At 41.2% G+C, this 12489-nt stretch overlaps 1 protein-coding gene across 2 annotated transcripts; it reads right to left on the minus strand.

Moving 5' to 3' along the window:
- Positions 1 to 182: 182 nt before the first annotated feature.
- On the minus strand, positions 183 to 10972 carry LOC131311864 (probable protein S-acyltransferase 19). Of its 2 annotated transcripts, none has more exons than XM_058339468.1 (9): positions 10338 to 10972; positions 5971 to 6084; positions 4706 to 5113; positions 3957 to 4025; positions 3777 to 3848; positions 3570 to 3698; positions 3391 to 3471; positions 2938 to 3138; positions 183 to 1796 (listed from the first exon to the last, which is right to left on the minus strand). In XM_058339468.1, exons 1-9 carry the CDS (start codon positions 10380 to 10382, stop codon positions 735 to 737), a joined length of 2181 nt encoding a protein of 726 aa, XP_058195451.1. In that variant the 5' UTR covers positions 10383 to 10972; the 3' UTR covers positions 183 to 734. The 2 variants fall into 2 exon arrangements, with proteins under 2 accessions (XP_058195451.1, XP_058195450.1); XM_058339467.1 differs by lacking the exon at positions 10338 to 10972 and adding an exon at positions 6923 to 7132.
- Between the last annotated feature and the right edge of the window lie 1517 nt (positions 10973 to 12489).

The following is a 12489-nucleotide window of genomic DNA, read 5'->3' on the forward strand; positions in this document are numbered from 1 at the left end:
TTCTCCTGCTTATATTGTCAGTGTATTTTCAATTCCGTTTTGCTAAGGTTTTTATTTTCTAAATACTTATTTCTCGCTTTACGAGACATGTCATCTCTGTCCAAATTCTTATGCAGAAGACCTGGCCCTATTCCATGTTTCTCTTAATTTTTCACATTTTTGTATGCGCGTGCCTGTGTGTGTAAGACGCGGAGAAAATAGTCATAATTCATAAATGAATAATGAAAGTTATTGGACGACTCAAAAACTATAAAGAAAAAGAAAAAGTACAAAAAAAAGTTCTTCAGAAATCGGAGCTATATATGAAGCTAGATTGGTGACGTGTGCGCACGCAAGCGTGTGGAAGGCGCGGAGGAGATGTTCATAAATGGACGACCCCAAAACTATATAATGAAGAAAAAAAAAGGTACAAAAAAAATTTCGAAACTACATATGAAGCCCGGTGATGGCGAGTCAAAAGAATTCAGGCAGAATCCTTCAGCCAACATACTGGATGGAGTGTAAATTGTCGGGCGAATCTCATTTACAGAGGCGCACTATCACCGACGTGTTATTCAGAAAATTCTGTAAGAAGAAACCACCGGAACCTGGCAAATTCAGCAAGATTGTTGCTCTTTTATGGATTCAAGCTTCTGAGGGCGTTAAAGCAGAGCTCCCATCAGAGGTTTCCACACCAGAAACCCACAAACATTTCTTCCAGCACGTGTTTTGGGTCATAAACGAGCAAAGCGCTTCTACTTCAAATCCCCTGGGACGAAAATGGGGAGCTGATTAGATGCCGAATCCCTCTTGAATCTGGATTCCCGAGGCAAGTTAAGTCCGGCTCTATCTTGGCCGTGTCTCAGAGTTGAATTCCCATCCCTCGAAGGGGCACTCAGAAGTGGCCCCCCGAAGAAAATAGACTCGCCTGTGTAAAGCAGCTTCTCCGACTGCTCTAATGGAGGCACCGTTGCCAAAGAAGAGGAGGGTTGTTCTCGAGGCAAAACAGGCCTTATATCAGAGCTATGCGTTGCTATTTCAGAATTAAGAGGGTTTGACGACACTACTACTCCAGTCGGAAAGGCTGGTCTGTTTCGGGGTTCTAAAGCAGATACAGGAACCGACACATACCTTCCAGCCTCTTGGTCCCACACAACCGACGTCCTTTTAACCTCTCTCAGAAGATTACTAGTAGCTGGTGCTGGTGCTGGGAGGTTCGACCATGGATCATCGCTAGCGTTACTATCCCTTTGCATGATCCTTTCATCAAACGCAGAAGTAGAATGGGACACTGTAGGGTTGATCCGAGGGAAACCGGCCCTTGAAGTCGGAGCACGATCTTGGACAAACCCAGGTTTCGAAGTGGAAGCAGTTAAAAGGTGGTTCAAATTCTGAGCCACCTGAGGGAGGGGGCTCAGCGTGACCGATTCGTGAACGTGACTTGGACTGCTGAAGCTACTCACACTCTGAGTGCCGGTTTCGTATTCATCTCGGCTACCTTGACTTAAGCCAAAAGAGTTTCTCGGCTCAATCTTGGCCTCTTTAATTCCTCCCGTGTCGGTGCTCACACTGCTTCTGCCACTCTGGTTACAGCTGGAGCTCAATTCGGGATCTGGCACATGGCGGTTATCGATGGGACGGAGTACGGAGGAAGATGCCCTGGCTTTGGCTGCAGCTCTAACGGCTTCGTGTGAGTCTAGCTTTGCGAGCTTCCAGGCACTTATGCGAACAGGGCGTTTAGGTATCTTGATTCCGGTTGCATCTGGATCCACTGTCGATGGGACCATACCGGGTTGCAATTGAGGTGCAACTTCTTCCTGATAAAACCAGACCAAAAACATGTTTTGTAAATCTCTCAATCAATCATGACTTCAAATTGTTATCGATTTTGCTTTACGTTAGTACTTCTACATAAACAGCAAACACAGACGACTGTGCAAAGCATAGGTGGCTCTTTTAGCCCTGGCTCATATTTGCTCTCTAATATAGCATCAATCAAAATTGTACGGCCAGTGAAAGTATGACAGCGCATGTGTGTGTGTGTGGAGAGAGAGGCAGTAGCAGAAAACACGGCTAGAATTTCAGAACCAATGGGGGAAAATATCATTTAACAAGAATAACACCAAGTTAGGAAGTTTGAGAATGTCTGGAAAATTTACATGTGATTGCTTCTGAGTATTATTCGTTTGCAAATTGGTAATTGCCTAATTGGCATCAGAAATTCTGAGTATTAACTGGAAAACTCGGGGAGCTTTAGTAATACATAGCAAATATAATGAGGAAAAATAACAGCAAATGAGAAGTGACATTTGTAGTTGTTAAGAGAGTGGGGCAAGCAATGTTGGGTGAGTTCGGTCCATCTCTAGGACCATTGTTAATCTATTCTGGTATCAAAAATCATGTTCAAGCCTTACCGTATGTATTTGTTGTTCCAAGACAGCCTCATTATATTACTGGCCCATTTTCCTACAACCTAAGCTTCCGGTACAAATTGTAGTCCAACCATAGTGATACGAAAAAATTAGGGTGCAGCAAGATGATAAAAACTAGGATAATTACAAGTTGAACTGATGTAAAAGACTAATTGTTTGATAACCCAACAAAACCGTTACTAGCGTGTTTAGCAGCAAGGTTTGACAAATCATGTATGAGGTTGAACTTATCAGATCTCAAGGGTTGACAGTAATATTGAGATACTCGAAGCCAATATTTTAAGAAATGGAATAGAGCACTCTTCTTGTTTTCTCTTTGATAATCTAACATTTGATCTGGTTATTAAGGTGGTTAGTCATACACATTTTCTCAACCTTCAGTTGCGGCTGCACATGAACACAACTCAAAGGTAAAACCTCTGTCCTCAGAGACATACCGGGTATCTATGTACCATATGGTTTCCCGTTTCAAAAAAATATAGATACCTAGGTATAAACTTTAAAGAACAACCACAAAAAGTTATACCTGATAATCGACAAAAACCCTAGGAGGGGTGCACCATGCCCCCTTGTACTGCAGGCCCAAAGAACTTCCACCACTAAAGCCAGTTGTAGCAGACCCCGAGGGAGAATACAACAAAGTTGGCTGTTCTTCATCCATGGATCCCCCTGCGGGTGCCTCGCTCATTGTTCTCATTGCAACAACGTATTCATATGTCGTAATACCCTGAGGCAAACAAATAAAGAATGAGAAAAGAAACAATCCGGATTCAAATAGCTACTCTATGTGCATGTTTTTCCCTTGCTAAATTTTTCTAATCATGTTTCATCTTTTGCCATGCTCCATTTGGTATAAGAAATCTAACATCAAAACCAGTAAATCCAATCATAAAATAAGGAACTTCCAGTGTTCTTCCAAGTCCAATAGAACCAAACGGAGCATTGTGGAAAGGAAAGCATGCAAATACTCTGAACTGACCTTCCGAATGAGTATAACATGGAAGAAGAGAAGTTCACCCAACGGCACGCATGCCAGCAATGAAACTGCTGTGCAAACAGCCTGCATCAAATAGATTTCATCACAAGAATATATATTTAACGTTTTTTCATACACTAATTAGCCACGCTGATTCGAAGCATGCTTATATTGAGACATACCACAACAGTTGCAAATGGAGCACGAGAGAAACCATTCCCCAGTCTATCCACTATTGCAGCCTCCATACTTCTCTTATTGACAAAGCATCGCACTAGTACAGCAATGCCAACTCCAGCTTCAGTAACAAGCTGAGAGAGACAGAGAGAAGATCACTATAACAGCTTAAAAGATTTATTTGAGAAAGTAAAGTCAGCTCCAAAACATACCCAAATAACACTGGTGGCCATAAGAGAAATGAAAGTTATGTAGTTTTTCCTCCCTACACAGTTGTTCAGCCACTGCAATAAGAGAAACATGATGCAGTTAATTCCCCCGACATTATTTTGAACATTGTTGCCGCCAACCTTGGCAGATAGTGATATGAATGCTAAAAAAATAGAACATACGCGGCAATGGTGGTCAAATCCATCAACACATTTGTCGCAACTACGACAGTGTTTGCTGAATTTACGCACCTGCAGTACACACACAAAAAGAAGAAGCATCCAGAGTATGTCAAAAGGTTGATACAAGAAAAGTATATCAAAAAGGCCAAGGATCAGAAACATCTATATTCATAATTGTGATCAGCAACATCTTTGTACATCTTTCCAAGGACAGAACAGAATAATCTCTCAACCTCTCCCTCTCTCCATTTACTTCCACCAAAACCATGAATATGCAGCAAGAGACGGACACGGAGCGTAACACAGAAAAATCTTTTGGGTTCGACATGAAAGATATCTTCTTCAATAAATACTTATCTGCAATTCACTAGGTTCAAAATTGCAGCATGAAATAAATGCATAAATCCACCCGGGGAGAAGAGGCAGTCAAGCAGACTAAAGTTGTACAATGATAGTGAGGATGGATCCACAAGAGAATGAGAGTGGTGAAGATGGTGCAGATTAGAAGCCATTTCTAAAACACTTGCAAGACTTGATAAGGTAGTTTAAGTTTTTTTTTTTTTGATCGGCGATAAGGTAGTTTAAGTTGGAAGGCATAATATAGCAATACAGCTCCGGAGACATCATGCCTTCAAGTTTTTTGGGATTCAACTGTTGTTTCGATCCCATCTCCTAGGAAACAGAAGCATTCCAGCTGTATAACATCAGCAGATCAATTCGAGTAATATTTTTTTTTCAAAAAAAAGTACCTCAGCCTCGCACAATGTGCAGTACAATGCCTCTTCACCTGTGCCTTGTTGATCAGCTAACCCATCTTCTTTGCGGCAATCTTCATGTACAAACACTCCACAGCAAATTCCTCCAATACAATCACAAAATGTAGTCTTACTAGGGGTTTCGAACTGCATTTCTGTTCTTCTTTCTTCTACTATAGAACCTTTCCTACTAGAGTTTACTCGTGACAAGGAACTTCTAGAAGCTGATGAAGGAGAAGAATGAATCGCAGTGCCGAGTTCGTCAAAATTTCCAGACTTGGTTGGTAATTCAAGCTTTGAATTACGTACATTCATTATCTCACCGCCAAATTTAAACATAATGCCAGGATCTGCAGGATTGATTGCTGTGGCCCGCACATAAAGAACGAAAACAAGTAGTGCCTGCAGTACCGTAAGAAAAAGAGCACCATCACATATAGTACTCGTTCCAAATGATTCTGATCCAGAATATGGTTTTATCCACTGGTTAAGCATTAACTATTAGGAACAAAGTTACTTTTTACCACATTTTCAGTCCAACTTTCCTTGGTGAAAAATAAACAAATATAAAGCTCAGAATTAACCACAAAATTATCAATCCTCGTCACTGATTTGGAATTTCTGCAAGGAGCTCCATTTGGGAGGAAACTCAGGTTCTTATCAAGGTTGGCCTTGGCAATTACAGTTAGCCTCTTGTCTCCACATGGTGGGATAGAACTATGACGGTCAGGATATTATATACTATGTAATTTCTAGCCTAATGCTTTTTACAAGTTTGTTTTAATCTAGAGTTCTGTAATGTTGAATGAAGCTCTGAAATCCCAAAAGAGACATCACAGTGGCCTACAGTCTCATCTACTTCTAGTGAACTCGGTTTGAATTCAGTTAGTTTCTTCTCCTTGCCTCATTCAAAATTAAAGAGTACCAATAATCACAGAAACGACAATGTGTAACTCTGATGGCAGTAACTTTTCCCACTATTGCCATCATAATCGAAATAAAGCATACGATGGATGAAAATTGTATATTACAACGATTTCATGCAAACCTTATGCCACAAATTTACTACCCGTGTTCCCTTAGAAAAAAGTAGAGCATGGTCCAATCTAAATTTGAGCTTCTGCATAGGGCCTTGATTTTCTTCTAGTGCTCTGAACATTAGTAGGACTACTCCGAACCACTTCCCAATCCATTATAAGCTATGAAATGCAACTGAAAATAAATGCTGAAAGAAGAACCTACTATTCATGTCTACCTACCACTGGTGAGTAGAAGGCAACCAAAGCGTACTCCCAAATGCGGCCTCCGAGGAAAGGTGCAAAGAAAGCATAGAACGCAACCACCAACAAGCAATACACTGTTATTGCAACAACCTATCAAAGGAAAAGAGAAAATATTAACCAACAATCATTTGCAAATATGAAGACGCAGATATTCATTAAACTGAAACCCAACAAGATGACCAACTCTATGTAGCATGTACTAGGTTTGGCACATGCACGTGCCAGTAAACCTAGTAAAAGAAATGTGGTAGGGACTAGGAGAAAAAAGCAAGCAAAAAATCAGGACAAAATAACAAAATAAGTTAAAATTGAAACTCCAACTACAGAGTTCTCACAAACAACCTCATGTTTTATAACAAGTTAAATTCATCTTTGTAGGGCATATATGGTGATTGGACTGATGATCAAGAGGCATTGGAGGAAAGGGAAAGATTAAATTAACGAAGCCCTTGAAGTGTATTGAAGAAGAGTGGAAGAGTGTTATTGCACTTGTAAATGGAAAGAAGAAAATTGACCAGAAAGTTCACGATAGGGGTCAGTCCAGGACTGCCTAAGAACTTTAAACGAAATTCGACATAAACAGTGATCTAGCAGCTATGTTTAGTGCTCACAACCCGAAAACAAATTTCTAATACATTTCTAGATGATTAATTGTATTTTAAGCTAAGAAGAGTCCTCTTTCAAATAAAAACAATTTTACATGTTATTTTGTCTACAAACATGTAAAAAGTACCTTCAAGACATTGCAACCGAAAAAAAGCACGGGTAAGACGAGAAAATCTTCTTGGTGCAAGTCTTGTATCTAACTAGGGACGAGTGATCAAAATAGTTTCTAGTTATAAGGAGTTTTTTGGGAATCTTCAACTACCATAATAGGATGGATTAAGAAGGATATCAAAATTGATGCTTTAGTGGTGCTAAACCTTACCCAATAAAGACAATACCATGTACCCATGTAATCTCCTGGTGAAAGAAAGTCGTAAATCCGGTTGAGTTGCGTCATAACCATTGGTTATAGAGAGGCCAAGGTAATGAGTGGACAGGTTAGCTAAGCGAGAAATATCGACCCATCGTCTTAATACGAGAACCTTCCTATGGACTACATACGTTACTCGACACTGACTAGATTGGGACCATGCCCCCCATGGTTAGTTCTCCACTTCTCCTCATGGTTTTGTTATCGGTTTCTCCATTGTGCTCTACCCAAATCGCTTTTCCAGATAGCAAAAACTAAAAAATGATGAGTGCATAACCAAACAAGAGAACTAAATAAACAACACTTCATACAGTCCACGATGTTGTCTCATCAAAGGAAACACAATGGAACAACCTCATCTCCACAAAACACCTAAGAAAACAACCATGTTTACACCCGGAACTAGAGCAACATGTAACACCGAAACAAAGCAAAATGCACTAGATAATAGGCATTCTAGTACGGCAGGAATACTAATCTTTACGTCAAACACTACATAGGAGCGATACTATCTGTGGGTATACGATACACCCCACATCCGGATGCGCCTCCTCCATAAGCTCTTCTGGCGACCCATTCTAGGAGGAACGAGGTCCCCTCCATGATCCAATTATGCCCGCACATACTCATTTTGTGACATGAGTATATGCGCGCAAGGGGACATTAATGTGGGTATACGATATATCCCGCATCCGGATGCACCTTCTCCAAGAACCCTGCCGGCGACCACCTCCGGGATGAGTAAGGCTTCCTCCACAATACTCATCTCCAGGAGGAGCAAGGCTTCCTCCACAATCATCACCTCCAAGAGAAGCAAGGCATCCTCCACAATATCCACAATACTCACCTCCAGGAGGAGCAAGGCTTCCTCCACGATCCTCACCTCCGGGAGGAGCAAGGCTTCCTCCATAACACTCACCTCCAGGAGGAGGAAGGCTTTCTCCATGGTACTCACCTCCGGCGGAGCAAAGCTTCCTCCACAAATTATACATTCCGCCCAAGAGGAGACTTCCTCCACAAACTATGTTTCCGGTGGAGCAGTACCTCCTCCATGAACCTTGCCTCCGTCAAAGCAAACTTCCTCCACAAACTCCGCCTCCGGAGGAATTGCTCCAGGAACTCTCCACCCATGGAGAAGTGAGGTCACCTTCGGGCACCTCACCTCCGACTTAACACTTTGAAGACTCCACAAATACTTAAAGGCGACTCTATACACCGTCCCTAGGCCGGGAGCAGGACCTAGGTATCTCTCTCGGGACCTAAGGAGGAATGTTGTTTGGAGGCTAGAGCAAAGGGTTTGTCAAGGAGGACGAGCTTGCCTCCGGCGAGCTCTAACTTGACCGGTCCTAGAGAGAGAGGGGGCGTTGACCGCCATCTGACATCTCGGAAGAAGTATCATACCTACCGCCTCACTTGGCAAATGATACGGGTCTCCATGTATCACCAAAATAGCCTCTATTGGTTCATTGATTACAAGCTCTAAGGCCTGACTTGGGACTAAAAAAGGAAAGCATGTCAACCTCTACTCTGCCCACCAATGGGGAGGAGCCTCACACATGGCTTTCTCATCTCCAAGGCTCATATATAAGGAGAATCACGAACTAGCTATCCGCACAATCCGCAATACTGACGCATCCAGGTCAACATTTTCTTGGCCAATCTCAAAGGAGTTCCACAACCTCTTTCACATGGTCCGTCGTTTGAGAAGTAGAAGCACTAGCGGTGGCCTCCGGCAATGCGTCAAAGCCATCTAACACGGCACTGAGCTCCAGAATCTCTTTGTCCATAAAAGCCACCTCAGATCGTAGGGCAAGGAACCAATTCTTGCGTCAAGCAACTTTTCCATTCGTTCCAACTTGGCCATTTTTAGCACTTTGAGTGGTTTATCAGTGAAATCTTCATCTGTATGATCTCATCATCAACGTTGTCGTTGGCGGGTTGCGGGGCTTGCATTTTGGGCTGCGAGGAGAAAAAGAGATGACACCAAGCTATATACATAGTGACAGAAAGAGAGTGACACGCACAAAGGGAGAGAGATGCGAGAGAGAGACATACCAGAGAGAGGGAGGGAAACGACATTTGGTGTCGACCTAGGGCTTGGAAGACAAGTGGAGTAATCGACTGGTGTAGTCTCCTAGTCGATAGCTACACCAGTTGATTACTCCACTTGTCTTCCAAGCCCTAGGTCGACACCAGGTGTCGTCTCCCTCCCTCTGGTATGTCTCTCTTTCTTTCGCATCTCTCACTCTTTGTGCGTGTCACTCTCTTTCTGTTGCTATGTTATGTATATATGCATGTATATGGCTCGGCGTCATATCTCTTTCTCCCCGCAGCCCGAAATCTAAGCCCCGCAGCCCACCGGCGACGACGTTGATAATGAGATCATACAGATGGAGGAATATTTCATCGATAAACCACTCAAAGTGCTAAAAAAAGCGAAGTTGGAACGAATGGAAAAGTTGCTTGACGCAAGAATTGGTTCCTTAGACATCGAACATGATGCCCTACGATCTGAGGTGGCTCTTATGGACAAGGAGATTCTAGAGCTCAGTGTCATGTTAGATGGTTTTGACGCATTGCCGGAGGTGGAACTCCTGGAGCTCAGTGTCGTGTTAGATGGTTTTGACGCATTGCCGGAGGCCACCGCTAATGCTTCTACTTCTCAAACGACGGAACATGTGAAAGAGGTTGTGGAACTCCTGGAGCTCAAGGCTGAGATTGGGCAAGAAAATGTTGACCTGGATGCGTCGGTATTGCGGATTGTGCAGATAGCTATCTCCAAGGCTCACGAACTTTAATCTATCAAGCAATCTGTACGATGAGCTATAACTCAACAGGAAAATCACAACACAAGACCTAAGGACACATCAGAAACAATTTCAAGGATTTAGAACTTAATAGAATAATCTTCACAAACAATACAACCAAGTAGGTGGAAAAGAATTAAGACGTAAAACCTTACATTTTGTACCATAACTAAGCATTTCGAATTATACAGACCAAGAAATATGGTCAAACTTCAGAGATAAAACAAATTCGCAATAATAATCTATGGCCAAACACGTCAAAAAGCTGAAGGCAACCATCAACCATGCCATACAATTTTGAGCAGAATTTTTAACACAGGAACGCCCATAACAAGTATTTCAATTCAAACAAATATCAAACAGTACCCTTTCTAAGATGACCCACATAGCAACGACTGAAATATAAAACAATAATCTTTTCCTCCATTTCTACCATTAACAACCATAACCCAATTCAGCAAACTACTAACTGAAGCAAACCCTGATCAGTAATTTCTAAACAACAGCCAAATGACAGTAAGATCTGTAAAAGTAGCAGATAGAAAAAGATTGAATCGAACCTGAAAGGTGTGAGCTGGCAACTGCCATCCGTGTTTCCTCACCATAACTGCCTAAATATCACAAAAAGATAAGTGGGAAAGCTCTATTCCCACCCAATTCAGGCCTAAAATAGACCCACCATATAAAACCAACCCTAACCCACTTACTCAGAGGGAGAGAAAGAGAGTAACCAACCTGTAACCTCCTTCACTGAAAACCCAAAATGCAAAATGCAAAATGCAAAACTCAAAACATCCAAGAAAAAACCAAAATTCAACACAAATGAGGCAGAATTTGTTTTGGTGAGAGGGAGAGAGAGAGAGAGAGAGAGAGGGACAAAAAAAAACACCTGAAACCTTTTCACTGAAGGAAAGAAACAAAATTTGTTTACAGAGTGACTGTAGAAATTAACGAAAAACAAAAAGAAAAACAATTTAAAAATTCCGATGAGTGTGAGGTCATGAGAAAGCAGGTCAAAGGGGAAAGGGACAAATAGAGATGGGAGACTCGGAGGAGTTTGAGAAAGAATGGACAAAGCTTGGAATAAAGAAAAGACGGCGAATAGGGTTGGAGAGAGAGGACGCGTGCGCCGAGCCAGTTTGAAGTGGTGCTAGTAGTACGTAGGTTTTACTAGACCAAGAGGTAGTAGCCAAGTAGTGAATAACATCAATATTGGACCTACTTGTATGTATATTCTCCTCAACTATTGTCTTTTCCCTTTAAATTCCTTCATTTATGGGTTTAACCCTTGTTTTATCTATAGATCTTAAATCATAAATAAACTTATTTATAACATTAAAAATAGTAGTACGATTCTTCATGCCCAGTTGAATATATTTATTCATTGTTTGCAATTCTACAGATTCGAATAGAAAAACATCATTAATCTTTGTAACTATTTTGGATTGTGTTGGTTGTTCTGTTATTGTAAAAATGTGTTTTTATGGTAGAAATGTGAAGTTTTTACCGTGAAAGTGTAAGAATTCTTAGTGGGAGTGCACGGTCGTTGCTGATATATTTCTTGAAAGAAAGAAACTTGATAGAGATAGGCAAAAGCGGATTGAATGGTTATTAAAATCAACGAACGTTGTGATTGATACGGGTAGTGTAAAAAAACGACAAAAAGTTTGGTCGGGTGTGAATGTCCAAGCCTTTTTTAATGTTAGATCTATCTCTCAGTACCCCATATGACTTTATTATAATGTTCTCTTCTTTATATTTTTGAAGATTCGCTACTTTTTCTTATTTTTCTGACATTTACAAAAATAAAATATCGAGATTTTAGCAGTTTTGTGTCTCCGTCAAGATAAACACCACATCGTTGACCTTATCGCAACTAGGTAATCCCGCTATTAAAAAAAATGAACACATCTATCTTTCTTTGAGTAAATAAAGGTGCATTAAACGTAATGAAATTTTAGTTTTGGGCTTTTCAACACATTTACTTTTTATTGAAATGCCAAATGGTAGCTGCGAAGTTGCAACCAAAGAGGTTCAAAAAATCGAGGATGCCTCCCTACTTCAAGCGAAGGAGTTCGATAAACCCGTAACCAATTGTCTTTCGTGATCTTTAATGTGAACACCAATGCTAGCTTGACTTGTATCAACCTTAAAGTCTCCATTCGTACCGAGTTTCATAAAGGCCCATACGGTCGGAGGGACCCAAACAACTTGTCAACAAGCTACCTCTTGTTTTTCCAGTGTGATGTCTAGAGTTCGCACTTCTACTTATGGTACTACAAGCATAACCAGACAAACGATATATTAAAAAAAAGGGGGGGTAAATTACATTTAACCCCCCTTAACTAACACCCATTAGCACTTTACCCCCTCTAACTATAAAACTGAACACTTAACCCCCTCTAACTATGTAAATCTCAAATGCTTTAGACACTGTTAACGGAAAACATTAAATTCCCATTTTGCCCTATAAGAATAGGACGTCCAAGGATCAAATCAAACCCAAACCACCTTCTACCACCATCACTACAAACCCAGAAGACCGCTAACATTCGACGCCGATGGACGCACGCAGCGACGACAAATTCAATTGGTCCATACCAATTAATTACAACTCCATATCAATATGTTCACTACCAATTAATTACCACTCGATGAGGCTTCTCCAATAGAGTCAAAATAAATTCAAATCCAAAAAAATCCAAAAAATAA

Source organism: Rhododendron vialii, chromosome 12a, assembly GCF_030253575.1.
Source record: "Rhododendron vialii isolate Sample 1 chromosome 12a, ASM3025357v1".
In the NCBI taxonomy this organism is placed as follows: Eukaryota; Viridiplantae; Streptophyta; class Magnoliopsida; order Ericales; family Ericaceae; genus Rhododendron; species Rhododendron vialii.